Source organism: Oncorhynchus keta, chromosome 24 (genome assembly GCF_023373465.1).
Source record: "Oncorhynchus keta strain PuntledgeMale-10-30-2019 chromosome 24, Oket_V2, whole genome shotgun sequence".
Taxonomy (NCBI): Eukaryota; Metazoa; Chordata; class Actinopteri; order Salmoniformes; family Salmonidae; genus Oncorhynchus; species Oncorhynchus keta.
Genome location: NC_068444.1, coordinates 27,517,102 through 27,543,807, shown reverse-complemented (window position 1 = coordinate 27,543,807; position 26,706 = coordinate 27,517,102). Strand labels below are relative to the sequence as shown.

Here is a 26,706-nt window from a genome sequence, read left to right as displayed (position 1 = left end):
GGGGATGTTTTTCAGTGGCAGGGACTGGGAGACTAGTCAGGATCGAGGTAAATACAAACAGAGGAAATACAGAGAGATCCTTGTTAAAAACCCGCTCCAGAGCGCTCAGGACCTCAGACTGGGGCGAAGGTTCACCTTCCAACAGGACAACAACCCTAAGGACACAGCCAAGACAATGCAGGAGTGGCTACAGAGGAAAAAGCATGTGGGGTGTTTCTCCTTCCTTCCCATCCAATGTAGAGATGATATCGAATATCTACAGTGCATTTGGAAAGTATTCAGACCTCTTCCCCTTTTCCACATTATGTTATGTTAAACTGAGCAGGGCCTTGGTCAGGAAGGTGACCAAGAACCCGATGGTCACTCTGACAGAACTACAGAGTTCCTCTGTAGAGATGGGAGAACCTTCCAGCAGGACAACCATCTTTGCAGCACTCCACCAATCAGGCCTTTATGATAGAGTGGCCAGACGGAAGCCACTCCTCAGTATAAGACACATGACAGCCCGCTTGGAGTTTGCCAAAAGGCAGCTAAAGTTTGGCTTATTGCCATTCATCACATCTGGAGTAAACCTGGTACCATCCCTACGGTGAAGCATGGTGGTGGCAGCATCATACTGTTGGGATGTTTTTCAGAGGCAGGGACTGGGAGACTAGTCAGGATCGAGGCAAAGATGAACAGAGAATAGAACAGAGAGATCCTTGATAAAAACCCGCTCCAGAGCGCTCAGGACCTCAGACTGGGGCGAAGGTTCACCTTCCAACAGGACAACAACCTAAGGACAGCCAAGACAATGCAGGAGTGGCTACGGGACAAGTTTCTGAAAGTTCTTGAGTGGCCCAGCCAGAGCCCAGAATTGAACCTGATTGAAAATCTCTGGAGAGACCTGAAAATAGCAGTGTAGCGACGCTCCCCATCTGACCTGACAGACCTTGAGAGGATCTGCACAGAAGAATGAGAGAAACTCCTCAAAAACAGGTGTTTCAAGCTTGTAGTGTCATACCCAATAAGGTGCTTCAACAAAGTACTGAGTAAAGGTTTTGAAAAGGTATGTAAATGTGATATTTCCGTTTTGTATTTGTAATACATTTACAAACATTTCAACAAACCAGTTTTGCTTTGTCATTGTGGAGTATTGTGTATTGATTGACTAGGATTTTTTTTGTATCCATTTTAGGATACGGCTGAAACATAACAAAACGTGCAAAAAGTCAAGGGGTATGAATACTTTCCAAACGCACTGTATGTACAGTTGAAGTCAGAAGTTTACATACACTTAGGTTGGAGTCATTAAAACTCGTTTTTCATACCACTCCAACTATTTCTTGTTCACAAACTATAGTTTTGGAAAGTCGGTTAGGACATCTACTTTGTGCATGACACAAAAAATGTGCATGACACAAGTAATTTTCCCAACAATTGTTTACAGACAGATTATTTAACTTATATTTTCACTGTATCACAATTCCAGTGGGTCAGAAGTTTACATACACTAAGTTGACTGTGCCTTTAAACAGCTTGGAAAATTCCAGAAAATTATGTCATGGCTTTAGAAGCTTCTGATAGGCTAATTGACATTATTTGAGTCAATTGGAGGTGTACCTGTGGATGTATTTCAAGGCCTACCTTCAAACTCAGTGCCTCTTTGCTTGACATCATGGGAAAATCAAAAGAAATTAACCAAAACCACAGAAAAACAATTGTAGACCTCAACAAGTCTGGTTCATCCTTGGGAGCAATTTCCAAACACCTGAAGGTACCACGTTCATCTGTTCAAACAATAGTACGCAAGTATAAACACCATGGGACCACGCAGCCATCATACCGCTCAGGAAGGAGACACATTCTGTCTCCTAGAGATGAACGTACTTTGGTGCAAAAAGTGCAAATCAATCCCAGAATGACAGAAAAGGACCTTGTGAAGATCCTGGAGGAAACAGGTACAAAAGTATCTATATCCACAATAATAAAACGAGCCCTATACCGACATAACCTGAAAGGCCGCTCGGCAAGGAAGAAGCCACTGTTCCAAAACCACCATAAAAAAAGCCAGACTACGGTTTGCAACTGCACATGGGGACAATGATCATACTTTTTGGAGAAATGTCCTCTGGTCTGATGAAACAAAAATAGAACTGTTTGGCCATAGTAACATTATGTTTGGAGGAAAAAGGGGGAGGTTTGCAAGCCAAAGGACACCATCCCAACCGTGAAGCACGGGGGTGGCAGCATCATGTTGTGGGGGTGCTTCGCTGCAGGAGGGACTGGTGCACTTCACAAAATAGATAGCATCATGAGAAAGGAAAATGATGTGGATGTATTGAAGCAACATCTCAAGACATCAGTCAGGAAGTTAAAGCTTGGTTGCAAATGGGTCTTCCAAATGGACAATGACCCCAAGCATATTTCCAAAGTTGTGGCAAAATGGCTTAAGGACAACAAAGTCAAGGTATTGGAATGGCCGACAAACCTGACTCAGTTACACCAGCTCTGTCAGGAGGAATGGGCCAAAATTCACCCAACTTATTGTGGGAAGCTTGTGGAAGGCTACCCGAAACGTTTGACCCAAGTTAAACAATTTTCGGCAATGCTACCAAATAAACTCAGCAAAAAAATAAACGTCCCTTTTTCAGGACCCTGTCTTTCAAAAATAATTCATAAAAATCTAAATAACTTCAAAGATCTTCATTGCAAAGGGTTTAAACACTGTTTCCCATGCTTGATCAATGAACCATAAACAATTAATGAACATGCACCTGTGGAACAGTCATTAAAACACTAACAGCTTACAGACGGTAGGCAATTAAGGTCACAGTTATGAAAACTTAGGACACTAAGGAGGCCTTCTACTGACTCCGAAAAATACCAAAAGAAAGATGCCCAGGGTCCCTGCTCATCTGCGTGAACATGCCTTTGGCATGCTGCAAGGAGGCCTGATGACAGCAGATGTGGCCAGGGCAATAAATGTCAATGTCCGTACTGTGAGACGCCTAAGTCACCTATGGGCACAAACCCACCGTCGCTGGACCAGACAGGACTGGCAAAAAGTGCTCTTCTCTGGCGAGTCGTGGTTTTGTCTCAGCAGGGGTGATGGTCGGATTCGCATTTATTGTCGAAGGAATGAGCTTTACACGGAGGCCTGTACTCTGGAGCGGGATAGATTATTTGGAGGTGGAGGGTCCGTCATGGTCTGGGGCGGTGTGTCATTGCAGGCAATCTCAATGCTGTGCGTTACATGGAAGACATCCTCCTTCCTCATGTGGTACCCTTCCTGCAGGCTCATCCTGACATGACCCTCCAGCATGAAAATGCCACCAGCCATACTGCTCGTTCTGTGCGTTATTTCCTGCAAGACAGGTATGTCATTGTTCTGCCATGGCCAGCAAAGAACCCAAATCTCAATCCCATTGAGCACGTCTTGGACCTGTTGGATTGGAGGGTGAGGGCTAGGGCCATTCCCCCCAGAAATGCAACTTGCAGTTGCCTTGGTGGAAGATTAGGGTAACATCTCACAGCAAGAACTGGCAAATCTGGTGCAGTCCATGAGGAGGAGATGCACTGCGGTACTTAATGCAGCTGGTGGCCACCCCAGATACTGACTGTTACTTTTGATTTTGACCCCCACTTTGTTCAGGGACACATTATTACATTTCTGTTAGTCACATGTCTGTGGAACTTGTTCAATTTATGTCTCAGTTGTTGAATCTTGTTATGTTCAGACAAATATTTACACATGTTAAGTTTGCTGAAAATAAACGCAGTTGACAGTGAGAGGACGTTTATTTTTTTGCTGAGTTGACTAATTGAGTGTATGTAAACTTCTAACCCACTGGGAATGTGATGATAGGAAAAAAAAGCTGAAATAAATTATTCTCTCTACTATTATTCTGACATGTCACATTTTTAAAATAAAGTGGTGATCCTAACTGACCTAAAATAGGTAATTTTGAAAAACAGAGTTGGAATGTAATTGGCTAAGGTGTAGGTACATTTCTGATTTCTACTGTGGGTCTTTTAGCAGACCACCTTATCCAAAGCAAATTACAGTAGTGAGTGTATACGATTCCATATTTGTTCATACTGGTGCCCCGTAGGAATCAAACCCACAACCCTGACATTGCAAATGCTACGCGCTACCAACTGAGCCACACTGGACCAACATAGCTCCTCTCCCACTTTCTCTCCTCATCTCTCTACCCCCTCTCTGCTCGCTCACTATCCATTTCTCTCTTCCTAACGCTTCCCATTAAACTTGTTCACCCCCACAGCAAAGGTTCCACAATAACGACTTAATTACAACCAGCAGACATAGAGTGGGTGTCTCACTATAGCTGCTTTGAAAAAGTACTGTATGGTGTCTGCCCCTATTTTAGACTGTCTACTCTACACTGACTCTACACTATAGAAAATAACAGAATCCTTTAAATAAACCCAGTCTTTGTGGAAAGTAACAGCTGAAACATTACTCATCCCAAGGCTTGATTAGCCATTTAGAGGTTTGAGGAAACAATGTGCACGGTCTCTGTAGTTCAACCCAAGCCAAAAGCTAAAGAGATTTCTGCTATTGTAAAAACTACAAGCCAAAAACTCTGTTATGTGTGATTGCAAGATACATTTGAAATATACTGAGTCTGATGTTCACACAGGATTACTTTCATTAGGTAGTGCCCTATATAAGGAATAGTAGGGTGGCATTTGGGATTAAGCCATAGAAACATGCTGGGGGTTCCCAAATTTTTCAGCAAGATACTTAAGCAATAAGGCCTGAGGGGGTGTGGTATATGCCCAATTCACCACGGCTAAAGGCTGTTCCTTACCACGACACAACACGGAGTGCCTGGACACAGCTCTTATCCTTGGTATATTGGCCATATAAAAAAAACAGAGTTGCCTTATTACTATAATAAACTGGTTACCAATGTAATTAGAGCAGTTCAAATAAATGTTTTGTCATATATGGTCTGATATACCACTGCTGTCAGCCAATCAGCATTCAGGGCTCATACCACCCAGTTTATAATAGACATTTGAGAATAGTCCGCTGAGAGATATAGAGTAGCCCAGAAATGACATGATATTATTTGTAATAACACAGATTAAATGTAATGTTCCAAATAAACATTGCATTGCAGACTGTCCTATAGGCCTATCAAACTTCTGCTGTTGTCAGAAATGATCAGATTCAGGAATTGGTTAATTTGATCATCCTGATTGAAGGGGATCTTTTTGGGGTTTAGACCATATCCAATAACACATCACATATATTTATTTAAACCCTTGTTTTGACCAGAGTTCTATGGGTCCTGGTGAAAAGTAGTGCACTAATAAATAAGGTTCCATTTGGGATGGATCCAGATAATGAGACCCGGCGTGGGTCAAATCTGAGTCTGCACAACTAACCTGCTGGTAGTTCTGATCCTGTGGGGAGAAGGTGTTATCGATGGGCTGGAAGTTCAGGTTGACATGAGGAAAATTGTGTAGCCAATAAGTCCACCAAGGTGCAATATAATCATCCCGTATCGAAGACATCCCGGCACTAGTTTTGTTATCCAAGATCTAGTACAGTTCGTTTATTGTCTTTAGTAAACAGACAGCTCATCTGCTGTTGGAAGTATCCTCATCAGTTCCGTCTTCTGTAACAAAGCAATAATAAGCTATTATTATGGAAAAGCATGCTGGATAGTGTAGACCCGCTGAAACGCACAGTAGACAAAAGATGCAGGGAAGTCGTTAAAGGAAAGCATCCGAAGATTATCTGGGAAAAATAAAATTAGCACGCCGTTTCAGCCACGGCCATCCTGTCCGCTGGTCCAGTCGTTCACATTTGAGCGATCCCACCACAGAAAAGAAATGTCCCTATACGGGAGCGCGCATGAATAAGGGGCACGGGACACGAGGCGAAGGCGCGCAGAACCTGCAGGGAGCATAGACATATCCCAGGAACCTGAATGGTAGTCTAAGGAAAATAAGTAGAATGGGAAAAAGTATGGCATAGAAAGATGCAATTTATAGGCTAAAGATAGACATATTTTAATAAGATGTTTTTTTCCTGAATGTCAAAGTAATGTATAAGCAACAAATCAAATCAACGTTTATTGGTCATGTACACAGATTTGCAGATATTAACTCAGGTGCAGCGAAATGCTTGTGCTTCTAGCTCCAAAAATGAATGCAGTAATAATAAATAAATAAATACATTTTTTTTTATTACAAAAAATACACACAATCCGCAAAAAAAAGATACATTAAAAAGTATCAGAATGAGTAATGTCAGAAACCAGTATATATATATATATATATATATATATATATATATATATATATATATATATATATATATATATATATATATATATATACACTTAGTGGACAAAACATTTGGAACAACTGCTCTTTCCATGACATGGACTGACCAGGTAAATCCAGGTGAAAGCGATGATCTCTTATTGATGTCACCTGTTAAATCCACTTTAATCAGTGTAGATGAAGGGGGGGAGACAGGTTAATTAACAAATAATTTTTAAGACTTGAGACAATTGAGACATTGATTGTGTATGTGTGCCATTCAGAGGATGAATCTGCACCCCTGCAGAGATGGCGTTCAGGGAGTATGCCAGGAGACTCCAGGACCCCCTGGACACAGCCCACACTTTCGCTAATGACCAGCTTATGAGCGCAGGTGTGAGGCAGAAAATAAATAATCATGTGCACACCTGGGGGAGGAACTCTGAGTCTGGTGAGCTGGTCTGGGTTTACAGCCCCCTGAGAAAGAAAGGTTGTTGGCAAAAGCTGGACAGTCACTGGGTGTGGTTCTGCAGGGACAAATGTCCTTGAGTGGCCCAGCCAGAGCCCAGACTTGAACCACATCAAAAATCTCTGGAGACCTGAAAATAGCTGTACAGCGACGCTCCCTATACAACCTGACAGAGCTTGAGGATCTGCAGAGAATGGGAGAAACTCCCCAAATGCAGTTGTGCCAAACTTGTAGTGTCATACCCAAGAAGTCTTGAGGCTGTAATTGCTGCCAAAGGTGCTTCAACAAAGTACTTAGTAAAGGGTTTCCTGATTTTTTAAATTTTTACAAATGACAAACATGCTTTGTCATTATGGGGTATTGTGTGTAGATTGATGCAGGGGAAAAAATATTTAATCAATTTTAGAATAGGGCTGTAAAGTAACAACATTGGGAAAGTCAAGAGGTCTGAATACTTTCCAAATGCACTGTACCTCAGAAAATTGCTTCTGTATAAGATTTGCATTTTCAATATTTGGCCAAGTCTTCAGTCTGCAATCAGCTTCTGTACATTGCCCCAGTATTGACAGCATCCATAGTGGGTTCTCCAAAACCAGAAGAGCCAATTCCCCTATTGCGAACACCCTATATAGTATGGGGAATAGGATTCTGGTAAAATGGTTTTATATTTGGAATAGGGTGCCATTTGGGATGCAAAACTTTTTATCCAAGCAGATCACAGTGGTGAGGCGGTCTGTCTAGTCTACTTTGTTGTAGACAGTAGCCAATGCTATGGTCATTCCAACAGTGTCAGATAAACTAAAACACTGTACAATATTAATGAGCCTGCTGTAACAAACATGAACATTCTATGAAGTGGATGAGTCTTATGAGACCGATTATGATCACTATGCACTGGTCTGACAGCTGGTATAGAAATCCAGCATTTTACCCATAAACGTGCATGTCTATTGTGCCATACACTGCCTGCTCTTTAGTTAATCACACTTAAGGAATTTAGCCTGCCAAACTTAAGACTTTCAATAATAGCCACAATTAGCATGTGGACATTCACTTTCCTTACCACTCTAGCCATCAGAAGAGTTCTACAATAGCCTACATCTATTATAATATTCTTGTCCCTAAGGTATGAAATGCCATTGGGTAAACTAGTGGTGGAAAAAGTAAGATGCATGTTTAAACTCATACACCCAAATTCCCTTGCTATCGGAAACCAGGCCCAGGTCAATTCCAGGATCAGCATAACTGTGTGCGAATGCTTTTTTTCCCTCCTCTTTTTGAGGGGGTGCTTCAGCTCATGCTTTTTACTATACTGAACAAAAACATACAAGTGTTGGTCTTATATTTCATGAACAGAAATAAAAGATGCCAGAATTGTTCCATAAGCAAAAGCTTATTTCTCTAATTTGTTTACATCCTCGTTAGTGAGCATTTGTCCTTTACCAAGATAATCCATTCACCTGACAAGTGCAGCATATCAAGAAGCTGATTAAACACAGGCGTACCTTGTGTTGGGACAATATAAGGCCACTAAAATGTGCCCAACATAATGCCACGTCTCTGGCTTAAAGAGCACATGCAATTGGCATTCTGACTGCAAGAATGCGTACCGAGAGCTGTTAAGTGAATTGAATATTCGGGCCTCCCAGGTGGCGCAGCAGTCTAAGGTGCTGGTTAAGCGAGCAGTGCATCTTGGCATGGTTGTTTGAGGATGCATGGCTTCTCAACCATCACCTCTCCTGAGTTCGTAGGGGAGGTAAAGCGATGGGACATGACTTAACTACAAATTGAGGAAAAAGTGGTAAGAAATAATTGTTCATTCCTCTACATTAAGCCACCTCAGTCATTTTAGATAATTTGTCAGTATGTTTAACCGGCATCACAACCGCAGGTAACCACGCCAGCCCAGGACCTCTACACCCAGGACCTCTACACCCGGCTTCACTTGTGGGATTGTCTGAGACCAGCCACTTGGACAGCTGATTAAACCAGGTGCTCTTATTTTTTTTTAAACTCACTTTGATTGGCTGGACCTGGATCCCCCAGCCCGGTTGTGTGAAATGCATAGATTAGTACCTAATGAATTTCTTGCAATTGACTGATTTCTTTATTTGAACTGTAACTCAAGTCGACAAGAGATTGGATAGGTGTCAGCAGTCACCACGCTAGTAGCCACCAATTGCGATCCGATTACATTATTTCTGGAGTATTGGGCCCATCTGTAGTCAGTAACTGATTTGACAACTCCACAGGTCCATGTCATTTATTTTTAGCGCCAGTTTTCCAGACGAGTAAGCCTAGTCCTAGACTAAAGACTATTTCCCATTTGAGGATCTTAATTGAAAGCACTCCAAAATCCAGGAGTAGGCTTCATCTGTCTGGGAAACCAGCCCTTTAAATGAATCCATAGTAACTTAATTGGGCATACATTCACTAATGCCTTGTTCAATTACGAGCCACAAACTATTTACATATGTACTGTAGTGGCACAACATAAACAAGACAAAATGGTTTTCCTCTTTTTATTACAATTCACTGTACACAAAGATGGTCCTCTACTTGAGCTCCTTCACAGCCAGACCTGAAGAGAGAAATGAGAGATGGTTAAAAACTACATGTGCATTCTGTCCATCCTCACTGCATACTTTCAGTGGTAAAGTTACAAGTGAACTATTTACATGACTAGAAACACTAGTATTCAGGAAAGAGTAGAATGTTTAATCTCTAGATTTGGTATTGATATTTGACAACTTGAGGCAAGCAGTGTTTCTATCAGAACCCACCCGCCTTAAAATCTATTTTTCCGTTTTGTCCAGATTGACAGCTCAAAACATTTAGGCATACACATGTCAGTGAACCGGTGGAACTCAATTTCTGATAGTCGAAATCAAGCACTAGGCCCATCCTTATTCTAGCAAGCGTGTAAATGCACCACTAGCACCAAGCAGCATGTAGTGTTTGGACAACTTGCACAACAACCAATAGGATTACTTCATAACCACATTCAATTTGTAACTACTATGCATTGACAAGAGATACACATCTTTAGACCGGACATTGTCACTACTATTCGGGACCAAGATCTTTCTAGAAGTACCTATGAAACGCAAGATGCATCTGTTTTACTATCCCAACACAATTATCCACATTCCATGTGATGAAAGATGAGAGTCTCACCTGGGGGCAAGGACTGCTTCAGCTTCTCGGCCTTCTCCTTGTCTGTGATGACGAGGGTGTACAGGTACCTACTGCAACGCACCTTGAACTTGACATTTTCCTTGTTCTTCTTGATCTTTACAGCTGTGGGACAACAGATGACTGAACAATAGTCACATGATTCATAAACAGTGAAATGCTTACTTACTATAAATACCATCAGCTTTAGCCCGTCAAAAAAGTGGGCAACAACGCAATACTTACACTTGGCATCCTTCCTTCTTGCTGTAAGCAGGAAATCTTTTATTTCTTCAATTTTGCGTGGCTAAAACAAAACAGGGAAGAATAAGTACACAGCAGCTATACCATTTTCTGCAACAATTAATCACCCAACCAGAGGTAACCTCAACGTAAGGACCTTAACATGGCATGATAACTAGCTATGTTAGCAATGTGGTTAACTAGCCATGGGGAGAATACCTAAGTAAAAGTAATATAGCCATGGGGAGAATACCTAAGTAAAAGTAATATGAAGATTGTCAGTGGACCGGTGGAACTAAAGATTCTGGTTAAATCGAAAATTAGCACTAGGTCCATCCTTATTCTGGCAAGCGTGTAAATGCATCACATGCACGAGACAGCCTGTGATGTTTGGACAACTTGCGAAGACATTCTCTACTAACTAGAACATGGCTTACAGATATGCCTTTCAATGCAAATTATTACCGCTGGATTTGTTGACCTTTCAGTTCACGTTAACGAAAGACACATTACACCACCTCGGTTTGTTAGTTAACAATGTACTAAAGTTGGCTACCGTTAAGGCCGCACCGGCTGTGGCCCGTACAAGCGATTAGCCTACTCGGCTAGCTACCATCACTAGCTGTGACAACACGGCAAAGATAAATTAGCGGTAACGTTATGCCCATTTTCGTTAATCCACACTAGGTTAATGAAATGTTGTTTATCGTGCAATTATAGATATATAAATGTAGCGAAAACGGTCCTCACCATCTTGCCGTATCTGCGGACTGAAGCCTGGAACACGGAAGAAACACAAGGGTTAGTATACATGTATTTAAAGTCGAATAACAATCAATGGAAAACCAAATAACTGCGGAATTATGTGGACTAATATTTCTAAGATCATTGTTGAATTATTTCGTGGACATATTTGTCAGTTATAAGAAGGATGAATAATGATTTTAATTTCCATTCTGTATGTATGGAAAATGTGCAACTTACACAGCCTGCAAGAGAGGGGATGAAGAGGGTGGAACTTCCGCTGACGCAATCTTTATAGTCAAGGTACGGCGATTCATGGAGGACAAATGTAATACGGACTACTTTCTCCAAAGAGTATGGATGTACTGGTATGTCTTTCCGTCCTAACACCTGGAGTTGTTCTCCACTAAGCGACACTGTCCTGATTATTCGATGACGGTTGTTAACGTCAACCGCCGGTATTCAATGGCGAGACGCTATGCTACTAGCCTCATGAAATTAATATGCATATCCATTTCGAGACAACTCCTATATAACCTTTTTTCTTCTTCTCGCTGTTGCTGTGATGTCACGTGTCCTACTTATATCAAGTATACTTCTAACAATTTAAGCATTACAAAACTTCAATTCGACCAAATAAGCCATACATGTTTTTGTTGGCCAAATTCAACACTCACATTGACCTCCATACAAAAACTCCGTGATTGGTGGGCGAAATAACGAAAAAACACCACCTGCTGGAGGGAGACAGATTTTTGTTTTGACAAATTGGTCCTCTCTCTCTTCCTTTTTCCTTTCTCTTTCACAAATGTATCCTTACCTAAACATTAAAGCGGGAAACTGATAGCATTTGTACTGCTTTGCAGATATGAAACAAACAGACAATCGTAATATCAGTCAAATTCCCTGTTTTTGTTACAAAACAAGCTTCATAGGAGGTTTTGAAAATAGGTTATATTTAACTCAAAGTTCCATGACATACACTAAGGCATTGTTGGCAGAATAGATGGATGCAGTTCAATGCATGATTCATATAATTCACCAATTCATTTCATGGTAGTCCCAAAAATATTGCTATCAGGTTGTAAATCACAGCTGGCCTGGGACGTTGTTTGCTGCCTCCATCCGGGATTAACTGTTTCAGGTTCAATGACTCAATATTCTGGCCAAAAACTGACAAGTGTACCTAAGGCTGGGAATGTCAATATAATCAAACGAGCAAGGGCAATGATCACAAGTCAGTCATAATGTGGCTAATATGCTAGCGTATCTATTTATGTAGCAAGCAAAAAACACATTTGCTAGATTTTTTATTTATTTAACCTTTATTTAACCAGGTAGGCAAGTTGAGAACAAGTTCTCATTTACAATTGTGACCTGGCCAAGATAAATCAAAGCAGTTCGACACATACAACAACACAGAGTTACACATGGAGTAAAACAAACATACAGTCAATAATTCAGTAGAAAAATAAGTCTATATACAATGTGAGCAAATGAGGTGAGATAAGGGTGGTAAAGGCAAAAAAAGGCCATGGTGGCAAAGTAAATACAATATAGCAAGTAAAACACTGGATTGGTAGATTTGCAGTGGAAGAATATGCAAAGTATAGATAGAAATAATGGGGTGCAAAGGAGCAAAATAAATAAATACAGTAGGGGGAGAGGTAGTTGTTTGGGCTAAATTATAGATGGGCTATGTACAGGTGCAGATAGCTAGCTAGCTATGCTGAACGACTGTTATCCAGGTAGCATATCTCTTTAATTTGCAAATTCACTCTGGCAAGCTATCTACTCTGATTTCAGAGCACTCTTGTCCGAGTGTGCCAGAGCACAGAATACCAACACCAATCACCTGCTGAATATGACCGGTGTCAGTAAACATAGGCAAAAAATGTAATAGTTAGTCATGGACACTCTATATAACATGTTAACAGCTTAACCAGTTCTGCTAGGTCAACTAAAATGGTCAGTGAGGTGTTCTTTCATTTGTGTCTGGAAGTAGCTAGCTAGCTAGCAAGCTAGCCAACTTTAGCCAGTTAGCTTGGGTGCTTGGTTGGGACAACACCGTTGTCAGGCAATTGGCAATTGTCAGGCAATTATGATGGCCAACTAGCTGAAAAAGTTTGAGAGTTTGAGCAATAGTGAAGGCCATCATTGTAAATAATAATTTGTTCTTAACTGACTTGCCTAGTTAAATAAAGGTCTAAAAATAGAACTGTAAAGTTCCCAAATATAAGAGGACTCCCGTGGTATTTAGCTACATGTTTGCAGAAATACATTAAAGTGTATTTTGTGACTATTGTCAAATGAATTCTATTGATCTAAAGCCGTGCTGTTGCAACTGAACTGCGTGTAAACCCACATTCCAGTTCAAAGTGAATGATGGCAGGCCTTTGTGTCATGCCCTGGCCTTAGTTATCTTTGTTTTCTTTATTATTTTGGTTAGGTCAGGGTGTGACATGGGGGATTTATGTGTTGAACTTGTCTAGGGGTTTTGTAAGTTTATGTGGCTGGCACCATTCTAGGTAATTGTATGTCTATGATTGCCTAGATTGGTTCTCAATTAGAGGCAGCTGTCTATCGTTGTCTCTGATTGGGAACCATATTTAGGCAGCCATATTATTTGGGTATTTTGTGGGTTTTTGTTTCCTGTGTCAGTGTTTGTGCCACTGACACGGTTTCTAGGTGTGTTCATGTTGAGTTTTCCTATTAAAACCATGGACACTTACCAGGCTACATTTTGGTCTGATCCTTGTTTCACCTCTTCAGAAGAAGAGGAAATCTGCTGTGACACTTTGTGGCAAATTACTTTTTTGCATATGGCTACTGTACCTCTGATGGGATATGGTGCACCGGTCTGCGTAGACTCCGGTCCTGGATGAGACTGATGTTTTAATTAAGTTGTATTTACTGCATATCTATTAATTGTCCAAATGCTAGGCCACTTTCCTCCTGTATATTGTATATTGTATATCCTCCTACAGCTTTTTTTAAAGTGTCATATTCTTCCTGTGGGTATATATATGAACATATTTTAAGAAGATTTCATGTTACTAAGATGCTGTCAGTTCCACTTTAATAATTGTGTTTGTAATGGCATACCATCACACTGTATACTACATACAGTACTATTAGTTATTGTGAGTATACTTCAAGTGAAAAAATAATTTTGCTGTTTTGCTGTTGCCAGGCAACCTCTTTCAAGCTTACCATTGAGCAAGATAGATGGCTATAACATTGTGCGAGACAGTCATAAAAAGTACACATCAACCAGTTTACCATTATAAGATTGATAGCTAGCACTGTAGTTTGTTTTCTTGTCCATGGTTCTCTGTCTGTCTGCGCAACTTCAAGATTTCCACCAAGTACGTAGCCTCTCCGATTATCACTATCCCTCGCTTGGGCAAGGGACATTTATTAAGGCACCCATTGGATGTGACGATGTAGAAGGTCATTGAAGGTCACAGGGTTTAGGGCTGAGGGCTGTCTACTTTGTGTTTGGACTGCAGTTGTGGATCATATCCTGTGTCTTACAATGACACCCAATGTGAGGTGACCTCTCATGGGGGAGGAGGTCAAAGGGGAGGGAATGTAGCGGACATGAGTCGGTCATGGTCACGTGATGGGGTAGCCCCGTATGTGAACTTCAAAACCAGTGTCTGCCTTCACCCCAATAGGGAATTTTGTCTTGGTTCACCGGAGCCAGACATGAATAGCCATTGTGAAGGAAATGTTTTGTGTGTGAACGTCTGTTGGTGTGAGTGAGCATATGTGTATTTCCTCGGAAAGTATTCAGAACCCTTGACTTTTTCCACATTTTGTTATGTTACAGCCTTATTATAAAATATATATATTTTTTCTCAGCAATCTACATACAATATCCCATAATGACAATGTGAAAACAGGTTTTTATAAATGTTTGCAAATTGACCTTATTTACATAAGTATTCAGACCTGATTCAAAATTGAGCTCAGGTGCATCCTGGTTCCATTGATCATCCTTGAGATGTTTTTACAACTTGATTGGTCTCCAACTGTGATAAATTCAATTGATTGAACATGATTTGCAAAGGCACACACCTGTCTATATACGGTCCCACAGTTGTCACTGCATTTCAGAGCAAAAACCAAGCCATGAAGTCGAAGGAATTGCCATTGAGGCACAGATCCTGGGAAAGGAACCAAAAAATGTTAACAGCATTGAAGGTCCCTAAGAACACAGTGGCCTCCTTCAATCTTAAATGGAAGAAGTTTGGAACCACCTAGACTCTCCCTAGAGCTGGCAGCCAGGCCAAAGTGAACAATCAGGGGAGAAGGGCTTTGGTCAGGGAGGTTAACAAGAACCCAATGGTCATTCTGACAAAGCTCTACATTTCCTCTGTGGAGATGGGAGAACCTTCCAGAAGGACAATCATTTCTGCAGCACTCCACTAATCAGGCCTTTATGGTAGAGTGGCCAGACTGAAGACACTCCTCAGTAAGACACATGACAGCCCACTTGGAATTTGCCAAAAGGCACCTAAAGACTCTCAGACCATGAGAAACAAGATTCTCTGCTCTGATGAAATGAAAATAACTCTTTAGCCTGAATGCCAAGTATCACGTCTGGAGGAAACCTGCCACCATCCCTACTGTGAAGCATGGTGGTGGCAGCATCATGCTGTGGGTATGTATTTCAGTGGGAGGGACTGGGAGGCTAGTCAGGATTGAGGCAAAGCTGAACAGTACAGAGATCCTTGATGAAAACCTTCTCCGGAGCACTCAGGTCCTCGGACTGGGGTGAAGATTCATCTTCCAATAGGACAATGACCCTAAGCACACAGCCAAGACAATGCAGGAGTGCCTTCGGGACAAGTCTCTGAATGTTCTTGAGTGGTCCAGCCAGAGCCCGGACTTGAACCAGATTGAAGATCTCTGGAGAAACCTGAAAATAGCTGTTCAGCAATGCTCCCTATCCAACCTGACAGAGCTTGAGAGGATCTGCAGTGAAGAATGGGAGAAACTCCCCAAATACAGGTGTGCCAAGCTTGTAGTGTCATACCCAAGAAGAATTGATGCTGTAATCCTGCCAAAGGTGCTTTAACAAAGTACTCAGTAAAGGTTCTGAATACTTATGTAAATGTAATGTTTAAGTTTGACATTTTTATAAATTAGCAAACATTTCTAACAACCTGTTTTTGTTTCGTCATTATGGGGTATTCTGTTTAGATTGATGAGGAAAAAAAATATTTAATATATTTTAGAATAAGGCTGTAACGTAGCAAAATGTGGAGAAAGTCAAGGGGTCTTAATACTTTCCCAAGCCACTGTAATTCTGAATAACCTATATCCATCAGGGAATCCTCAAAAGTTTCTCTCTTCACGGCCAGTGAAGTATTACCTAGTGCTGCCGGTAATTTAAATACCACAGCAGAGGACTACATGACTGCAGCTGAATCCCCCATTCAGATCTAAAAGAGATTCACCATTTTCTTAACTGACAATCATACAGCTAAACAGACTGAATGAGTGTGTAAGGCCTAGATTCAATCAGGTCAATTGATGTATTGGAGGTGTCTGAAGTGTAACTGTGTTGGATCTGTCAAGTCGGTAAGCAGCTGCTCTTGATCATTGTCATGAAACTACACCATCCTACTCACGTTACAAGTTCAGAAGGAGAAGTCTAGGCTACATATACATAATCACGCTCAACATGAAAAATCATGAAACTAAATAATGAGGGTTTCTATCATCCTAATGGAGGTGTAGATTACGTCTCACATTCCACTGTTTGAACTTGTAAACAGGGCATGTGATTTGTGTTAATGCGACTCCGTGCAGCCAATACCAATGTCCTCTTTAGGGATAATGCCAGGAGCCGCTTGTGGATTTGACAGCTCTAACACAGTTCCACCTCTACCACCGCCAAAACAACCAACTAAGACACCTCCAAAACAACCGCTAGGCAGATGTCGGCTAAAGCGGATGTGATTGAATAGAGCCTCAAGTGAGGGAGAGTATGCATGTCTGTATGCATGTCTGTGATAATTACCTGTATCACCTGTCGCGGCCGGTGTAGCAGGCACAGGGGCAGACAACTGCAGCTGTGAGGGCTGTGGTTGAGCTAATAGGGGTGTCCGATCTAAAAGAGAGAGGCACAATTTTCTTAAGTGAAAATAATTATACAACAAAACAGAATGAGTGATAGATTGAGTGTGTATACGTGTGTGTGATAATTACCTGGACCACATCACACTGCTTCAGGTCTACAAGCCTCTGGAAGTCCCAGCGTGCCACTGCAGGCCAGGAACAGCTTGGAGGAAACACGGTTACCGGTCACCCACAGAGCCTGGTTGGCAGATCTGAAAGACAGGCACAATATTATTTTAATGACAAAGCCTTAACTCCACACTAACCTAAATTAAGTGTGTGTGATTGTAACTTCTGTGTTATTGTGACTTAGAAGTGTCAACCTGACCATATCCTTGTAGTTGAACATTCAGTGATTAGCTTTGTAAAAAATGACTATCAACAGTGTACAGTAAAAAGGATATCAAATATTCAGATCTGGATTGACAAGTAGGCTAAATCATGTGAAGTCACAAACCTATAGGGCTTAGTCTACACTTAAATAAAAGATGCAGGACCTGAGCTCTAGGACCATGCCTCAGGACAACCTGGCCTGATGACTCTTGGCTATCCTTGTCTCCAGTCCACCTAGTCCACCTGGTCGGTTCAGATCCAGTCTCTGCTGTTACTGTCTACGGCTATGGAACCCTGACCTGTTCAGGACACACCGGAAGTGCTACCATGTCCCAGACCTGCTGTTTGATCCTGTCTCTCTCTACCGGACCTGCTGTCTCAACCGCTAAATGCTCAGCTATGAATAATATATATAATAATAATATAATAATAATAATATATGCCATTTAGCAGACGCTTTTATCCAAAGCGACTTACAGTCATGTGTGCATACATTCTACGTATGGGTGGTCCCGGGGATCAAACCCACTACCCTGGCGTTACAAGCGCCATGCTCTACCAACTGAGCTACAGAAGGACCACATGAAGAGCCAACTGGAATTTACTCCTGAGGTGCTGAACTATTTCACCCTCTAGATTGTGGAGGCTGTCTCCGTGGCGTATAGCAGCAAGTGGCAAGAGTTACCTAGCGGTGCACATGCCCACTCCACCAGGGGTCTGGCAGGGTCTTGGCTGTTGTTTAAAGGGTTGACTATAGGAGATATTTGTGCTGCGGTGAGTTGGGCATCACCACACACTTTTGTGAGGTTCTATCAGTTGGAAGTGACTGCTTCCAGTGTAGCCCACAGGGTGCATATGGCTCGGACAGACCCTCACATCTGGCGGAGTCAGGTCTGGGTGGTCTGCCATGGGCCGTTTTCATTTAGCATACGTTGGGGTCGACTTGGGAAGTGATTATACACTACATGGACATTTTGTTCCAAAATCATGGGTATTAATATGGAGTTGGTCCTCCCTTTCCTGCTCCAGAGTCCAATGGCGACAAGCTTTACACCACTCCAGCCGACGCTTGGCATTGCGCATGGTGATCTTAGACATACATGTGTGCGGCTGCTCGGCCATGGAAACCCATTCCAATGAGCTCCAGACAAACAGTTCTTGTGCTGAAGTTGCTTCCACAGGCAGCTTGGAACTCAGAAGTGAGTATTGCAACTAAGGACAGACAATTTTTACTCGCTCCATTCTTCAGCACTCAAAGGCCCCTTTCGGTGAGCTTGTGTGACCTACCACTACCCACCGGCTGAGTAGTTGTTGCTCCTAGCCCTTTCCACTTCACATTAACAGCACTTACAGTTGACCGGGGCAGCTCTAGCAGGGCAGAAATTTGGCAAACTGACTTGTTGGAAAGGTGGCATCCTATGACGATGCCACGTTGAAAGTCACTGGAAAGAATTACCTGTTGTAGGAGTCTAATTTGTATTTAGTGCCCAAACTACTGTGGTAATATAAGCATGTTCAATTGAATTATGCCCATAAAATGATAGATAATCTGATATACACTACCGGTCAAAAGTTTTAGAACACCTACTCATTCAAGGGTTTTTCTTCATTTTTACTATTTTCTACATTGTGGAATAATAGTGAAAACATCAAAAATATGAAATAAAATAGCATGAAATACACCTATATGCATTTGTTAACGGTAAATCAAAACATTGTATAAATGGGAACATTACCTGACTAAATATAGAATTGGCTTTCCAGATGTAGGCCTATGTGGACACCTGTGCCAGTGGAACGCGCACTAACTCCATGTACCAGAGATACACAAACAGTAGAGCACAAAGGCAAAATATGTTTATTGCATATTGAAATGCTTGCCATGTGTAAGTAGGTTGAATGCACCAATCGTTTGAATGATTTAAGAGGGCAATTATCTTTTATCTTTGTATTAACACAAGTGTCAAGACAGATCATTCACTGGTTTGCAGTCAAAAACAGTCTTCTAGTAAGCCTCAGTCTAAGTGTGGTTGGTACTCATATGGCTGTTGAACATATCTCATGTCTTCATAGAGATGAAGAGAGTGAAAGTAATCACATTTTTAGTTTAGAAGCCAGAGTGTACAGTTTATAGCCCAATCATATAAGCAAACCATATAACCAAATCTGTGCATCAGAACTGCATCATATTTGTCCTTTCTTGTTGGTGTGATTGAATTGCGTTTCTTCTACTGCTTTCACTTCCTCATTCTGTATAGAGTTTTCTGTACATTGTTTCAATGTATTCATTTTGTCCCTTGCGATCTCAGTAACGTACTGTATGTATGCAAATGAGCTATATACCTACAAATAGGGCTATTTACAGGAATTACTATTTCAGTAGCCTATTTTCAATTAGCATATTTTAAACAATGGGTTTGTCAAGGAGTTCATCCTGACGTAGTAGCCTTGAAAATCCTGTGAAATTCCCCCCAACCCCAGCTCTTCAATAAATCTATTCCATCTAGATATATTAATAAGCCCTAACAGTTCAACGGTGCTGTTCGGTATTCGTGAGTTCAAGTATGATGAACCCCCCCTCTGTCAATCATGTACATCTTCCGTCTCTCTATGCTTTGGAGTGAGAGGGTTGTCTTTAATGGTGTGAGTATACCTGACACCTTAGTGTGTCTCTGCGGGGACATACACTCTGCACTATCAGAGTGGCTAAGTCCCAAATGACTCAAAAATAGTGCACTATAAAAGGGAATAGGGTACCATTTGGGATGCATCCAGACAACACTGCCTGGTCTACTTAATTAACACAGAGGCTAGTATACTAATATATCAGCCTATCAGCCCACGTGCACAGGTCAGGCCCCCCTCCCATTGTTTGTAGAATAAGGAAATTATTTTCAATCTTTTTTCAAATGTACTCCTACCTCTGTGTCAAGCGATGCAGGCCAATGTAGGTTGAGATTCATAATCATAGCACAATCAGCTAAATAGAAAACTATTAAAATAATTTCTGGTATTGATGTCTAGCTCCTCACTGTTATTTTCGATTTTCTTAGTTTTTACCATTTCGAAGAGCATTGAATTGGATGCAAGTCAGGGATATTCTATAATTTCCTTCTCATTAAAGAGTCCAAAACAGATTGTTATCCCAGCAAGACACAACAATTGTTGCCTGCTGAGAAAACAATATAATTTTCATACAATAATTCCTTTAATTCTGTTTGTCCTCCATTTCTGTTTCATGCTTTGCGAGTGAGACAACATACATGTGCCATGCAGTTCTAGATAACTAACAGCAGAGGGCACTAACCCATCATGAATGGAGTGACATGATTCTCAATGCGAAACATGGGTGGCACTGTCTACCTATGTACACTGTACCGTATCAATGGCTGTGTTTACACAAGCAGCCTAATTACAATATTTTCCCACTAATTGACATTTTTACCAATCAGACCAGATCTTTTGCCAATAATTGGGGAAAATATCAAAATTTGTCTGCCTGTATTAAATAGGGCCAATCGGCTTGGTGGTCACATCTTTTTGACATATAATCAAATGTGAAAATTAATTTCTGAAGGACAGAGGCTGTGTTGACACAGGCAGCACAATTCAGATTTTTTTTCTCATTATTTGGTCTTTTGACCAATCACGTCAGATCTTTTCACATCAGAACTTTTTCAGAGTTGATGTGATTGGTCAAAAGACCAATCAGTGAAAAAAATATCAGAATTGGGCTGCCTGGCCTGGGTAAACACGGCCAGACAGTTGGGACTGTTCTTTCAATTTGATATAGGGGATTATCAAGATGAAATAACACAATGCTATTTATACTGTATTGAAAATAGTAAAGTAATTATTACATTGAACAATCTGCTCCTATTGGATTAATGAACTGTAAACGAGCCAGTCTTTTAGAATTGCATTTACAAATAGCTTCTGTGCATACTTTGGAAAAAGACATCAATTGTGACTTTGCTAATGCTCTCAGTAGGCTAGACTGGGTTTACACAGGCAGCCCAATTCTCATATTTCTCCACTAATTATTTATTTGACTGATCAGATCAGCTCTTTTGCCAATAATTGGGCAAAGGTCTTAACTTTTTTCTCTCCCTTATTTGGTATTTTGACCAATCAGATCAGCTCAGAAAAATATAAAATATGAAAAGATCTGATGTGATTGCTCAAAAGACCAATAAAATAAAAAATATATCAGTCTTAGGGCCAGATTCAGATCTTTGCACTACCTCTCACAGTACTACCCACCACCAACATATCTTATTGTGAAAACTGGAAATAATTACCTATTGTAGGAGTCTAATTGGTATTTAGTGGCAAAACTACTGTGGTAAGCATGTAAGCATGTTCAATTGAATTATGCCCATAAAATTATAAATAATCTGATATACACTACCGGTCAAAAGTTTTAGAACACCTACTCATTCAAGGGTTTTTCTTTATTTTTACTATTTTCTACATTGTAGAATAATAGTGAAAACATCAAAACTATGAAAAAACACATATGGAATCATGCAGTAACCATAAAAGTGTTAAATAAATTAAAATATATTTGAAATTTGAGATTCTTCAAATAATCATCCTTTGCACACTCTTGGCATTCTCTGAAACAGCTTCATGAGGTAGTGCATTTCAATTAAAAGGTGTGACTTGTTAAAAGTTAATTTGTGGAAATGATTTTATTCTTAATGTGTTTGAGCCCAGCAGTTGTGTTGTGACAAGCTAAGGGTGGTATACAGAAGATAGCCCTATTTGGTAAAATACCAAATCCATATTATGGCAAGAACAGCTCAAATAAGCAAAGAGAAATTACATTCCATCATTACTTAAAGACATGAAGGTCAGTCAAGAATTTTGAAAGTTTCTTCAAGTGCAGTCACAAAAACCATAATGAAACTGGCTCTCATGAGGACCGCCACAGGAATGGAAGATCCAGAGTTACCTCTGCTGCAGAGGATACGTTCATTAGAGTTACCAGCCTCAGAAAATGCATCCCAAATAAATGCTTCACAGAGTTCAAGTAACAGACACATCTCAACATCAACTGTTCAGCGGAGACTGTGTGAATTAGGTTGCTGCAAAGAAACCACTACTAAAGGACACAAATACGAATAAGAGTCTTGCTTGGGCCAAGAAATACAAGCAACGGACCTTAGACCGGTTGAAATGTGTCCTCTGGTCTGATGAGTCCAAATTGGAGATATTTGGTTCCAACAGCCATGTCATTGTGAGATACGTTGTGGGTGAACGGATGATCTCCATATATGTATTTCCCATCGTAAAGCATGGAAGAGGAGGTGTTATAGTGTGAGGTTGCTTTGCTGGTGACACTGTCTGTGATTTATTTAGAATTCAAACCAGCATGGCTACCAGAGAAATCCGCAACCATCCCATCTGGTTTGGGCTTAGTGGGACTATCATTTGTTTTTCTACAGGATAATGACCCAACACACCTCCAGGCTGTGTAAGGGCTATTTTACCAAGAAGAAGAGTGATGGAGTGCTGCATCAGATGACATGGCCTCCACAGTCCCCGACCTCAACCAAATTGAGATGGTTTGGGATAAGTTGGATCACAGAGTGAAGGAAAAGCAGCCAACAAGTGCTCAGCATATGTGCGAACTCCTTCAATACTTTAGGAAAAGAATTCTAGGTGAAACTGGTTGAGAGAATGCCAAGAGTGTTCAAAGAATTTCAAATATATTTGTATTTATTTACACTTTTTTGGTTACTACATGATTCCATATGTATTATTTCATAGTTTTGATGTCTTCACTATTCTACTACAATGTAGAAAATAGTAAAAATAAATAAAAACCCTTGAATGAGTAAGTGTTCTAAAACCTTTGACCGGTAGTGTACACTATGCACTGTAGTTTCTAACACTATCTTATTCATAAGCAGTGACATGGAGTGAATGATACTAGCTGGGAGGTCCTTCCTTTAACAGTAGACATGTAAAGCGGGGATGATCGAGTTCCTAGTCTCAACCTCCTGTAACAAAGACATTGTAGGTAATGATATACATTATTTCCCAGGCTGTAGACCTACGGGTGGGGTGGGACCGGGACGGAGACAGCAGGGGGAGTTCTGGATGAGAGGTAATGAGTAATGCTGAGGACGGCTCCGTCATTAATCATGGTTTGGTCACACAGTGGACGACCGACGCCACAACGGCGAATGAGAATAAGGGAAGGAGGTTCATGGAGCCATCATCATTGGATTCAGATGAATTCAGTCATAAATGAAACATCGACTCTGTAAAATAGTGCCAGACCCAAACAGTCTATTTGGATGAGTGAGAGTGCTGGTTGTGAATGTTCTGTAACCCTCAAGAAAACTTTTACAGTGTTATTTATTAGATATGAGGAGATGAAGGGGGCTGAGTGTTAAAAACAACACAGTGCTTCCATGTCATTGAAGTTCTCCTCTAGCTCTGCATACAGGGACTGTTGGAGTAGAGTACCTCATACACTATCCAGCTCTCTCTCAACTTCCTTAATCTCTGTAAATATTGATTGAATCGATTGGTCAAATATTGATCCTCTTCCACTGGCCTTATCAGAGGCAAACTAAATTGTAATCAACATTTATAGATGAGTGAGATTACTGAAGGTCTGGTCTGAGTGACTGATCACTTTGGCAAGATCTCCATTTGGACTAGCTCTGCTTGTTGTGGCCGTGTTTTGGTTTTTCCAGGTTTCTGTGATTTGAACCAGTAGCCTGTGGTGCTGAACAGAAGAGTTGCATACTACATCCCTCAGTGTTTGCATCCCAAATGGCACCCTATCTCCTATTTGGTGCACTACTTTTGACCAGATGGCCCTTTTGGGGGACCAGATGGCCCTTTGGGATGCAGTGTTACCCCTCTCCCTCACTCTGCTCTGGCTCCTGCAAGATTGGTAATCTTGGTCTGTCTTCCAGAGTATATCTGACTGAGGCCTACAGGTACCTGCCTGGGTTTGGACCTCCAAAGTGCCTGCTTCCTTTCTCTCCTCCTTACCCTCCCACCTGTCTGCAGTGGTGATTTTAGCATGTAAATCTTGGTGGGGCAAACTCCCCCAAAATATTTTTAATGCATGCCAGCAAAGCCACTACACAACACTCAACAATACATTAATTGTACTATAATGGTGATAGAAGGTGCCCACAAACTGTTAGGGCCTGTCCCAACAGCAGAGCTTTCTTTTCAGCACCACGGAGTGAATCCTTACCACTGCTATACTAGGCTATAAGTGGAGCCTTGAATGGCACTTAACCAGAATGGCTACCACAGCATTCTGCAGCGATACACCAACCCATCTGGTGGGACTATCATTTGTTTTTCAACAGGACAAGGACCCAACACACATCCAGGCTGTGAAAGGGCTAAGGAGAGTGATGGAGTGCTGCATCAGAGGATCTGGCCTCCACAATTACCTGACCTTAATCCAATTGAGATGGTTTGGGATGTGTTGGAACGCAGAGTGAAGGAAAAGCAGCCAACAAATGCTCAGCATATGTGGGAACTCTTCAAGACTGTTGGACAAGCATTCCAGGTGAAGCTGGTTGAGAGAATGCCAAGAGTGTGCAAAGCTGTCATCAAGGCAAAGGGTGGCTACTTTGAAGAATCTTAAATCTAAAATGTATTTTGATTGGTTTAGCACTTTTTTGGTTACTACATGATTCCATATATGAGATTTCATAGTTTTGATGTCTTCACTATTATTCTACAATGTAGAAAATAGCAAAAATAAAGAAAAACCCTTGAATGAGTAGGTGTGTACAAACCTTTGACTGATACTGTAGCTGATATGGCTGACTTGCTTAAACGAATGTGGTTTCTAATAACAATCGAGATGTACAAACTATAGCATAAGGGGACTATGAGAGAATAAGAGGCCATCCGTAATTTCGATGAAGACATTAATGAGCGAGCTAGGATGGACGTAGTCAATATAACTATTTGTTCAGCACTTTTGAAATGTATAGCAACAGAATTCAGAACATGGGTATTCTCCCTGTACACCAAGAACCATAGGATAAATAAAGGGGGAATATTAGCTATATATGAAAGCTCTTGCAATTTTAAATTTCTATAAAATAGGCTACATGTGCACTACCAAGTCAGAACTCTCTCTCTCTCTCTCTCTCTCTCTCTCTCAAGCTCTTTAGCCTGATGAACCATATGTTAAAAACATTTTATGAACACTACTTTAACAACACTTAATAACCAAGCCCAAAAAATAAAAAATGATTGTGCCATTATCCAAAACATATATGATATAGGCTACTGCACATTACAAAAAACGTCAGAAGTTTACATACACTTTAGCCAACTACATTTCAACTCAGTTTTTCACAATTCCTGACATTTAATCCCAGTAAAAATTCTCTGTTTTAGGTCAGTTAGGATCACCACTTTATTTTAAGAATGTGAAATCTCAGAACAGTAGAGAGTGATTTATTTCAGCTTTTATTTATTTATTCACATTCCCAGTGGGTCAGAAGTTTACATACACTCAATTAGTATTTGGTAGCATTGCCTTTAAATTGTTTAACTTTGATCAAATGTTTCGGGTAGCCTTTCACAAGCTTCCCACAATAAGTTCGGTGAATCAGGTTTGTAGGCCTCCTTGCTCGCACACACCTTTCAGTTTTGCCCACCTTTCAGTTTTCTATAGGATTGAGGTCAGGGCTTTGTGATGGCCACTCCAATACCTTGACTTTGTTGTCCTTAAGCCATTTTGTCACAACTTTGGAAATATTCTTGGGGTCATTGTCTATTTGGAAGATGCATTTGTGAACAGGCTTTTACTTCCAGACTGATTTCCTTTGCTGTTGTTCTGGGATTGATTTGCACTTTTCGTACATTCATCTCTAGGAGACAGAACGCGTCTCCTTCCTGAGCGGTATGACGGCTGCGTGGTACTTTGGTGTTTATACTTGCGTACTATTGTTTGTACAGATGAACGTGGTACCTTCAGGCATTTGGAAGCTGCTCCCAAGGATTTTTCTGTGGTTTTGGCTGATTTCTTTTGATTTTCCCATGATGCCAAGCAAAGAGGCTTTGATATACAGTGGGGCAAAAAAGTATTTAGTCAGCCATCAATTGTGCAAGTTCTCCCACTTAAAAAGATTTTCTGAATTCATCTGATTTTCTGGATTTTTTTCTCATTTTGTCTGTCATAGTTGAAGTGTACCTGTGATGAAAATTACAGGCCTCTCTCATCTTTTTAAGTGGGAGGACTTGCACAATTGGTTTTCTGACTAAATGCTTTTTTGCCCCACTGTACATCCACAGGTACACCTCCAATTGACTCAAATGATGTA

The 26,706-nt window shown here is 40.9% G+C and overlaps 2 protein-coding genes across 3 annotated transcripts in view; both read right to left on the bottom strand.

The window, feature by feature from the left end:
- The window catches only part of LOC118402895 (protein tweety homolog 2-like), a 114,798-nt gene extending 108,946 nt beyond the window's left edge, over positions 1-5,852 (bottom strand). The window contains exon 1 of one of the 2 annotated variants that reach the window (XM_035801251.1): positions 5,401-5,852. In XM_035801251.1, coding sequence (XP_035657144.1) covers positions 5,401-5,529 — 129 coding nt within the window. In that variant the 5' untranslated portion in view covers positions 5,530-5,852. The remainder of the gene's footprint in view (positions 1-5,400) is intronic. The other variant, XM_035801252.2, reaches the window with a different exon arrangement.
- A 3,410-nt stretch (positions 5,853-9,262) lies between these two features.
- On the bottom strand, positions 9,263-11,253 carry LOC118402894 (60S ribosomal protein L38-like). The gene is made up of 5 exons (XM_035801250.2): positions 11,156-11,253; positions 10,922-10,948; positions 10,175-10,235; positions 9,932-10,054; positions 9,263-9,335 (listed from the first exon to the last, which is right to left on the bottom strand). Exons 2-5 carry the CDS (start codon positions 10,922-10,924, stop codon positions 9,310-9,312), a joined length of 213 nt encoding a protein of 70 aa, XP_035657143.1. The 5' UTR covers positions 10,925-10,948; positions 11,156-11,253; the 3' UTR covers positions 9,263-9,309.
- Between the last annotated feature and the right edge of the window lie 15,453 nt (positions 11,254-26,706).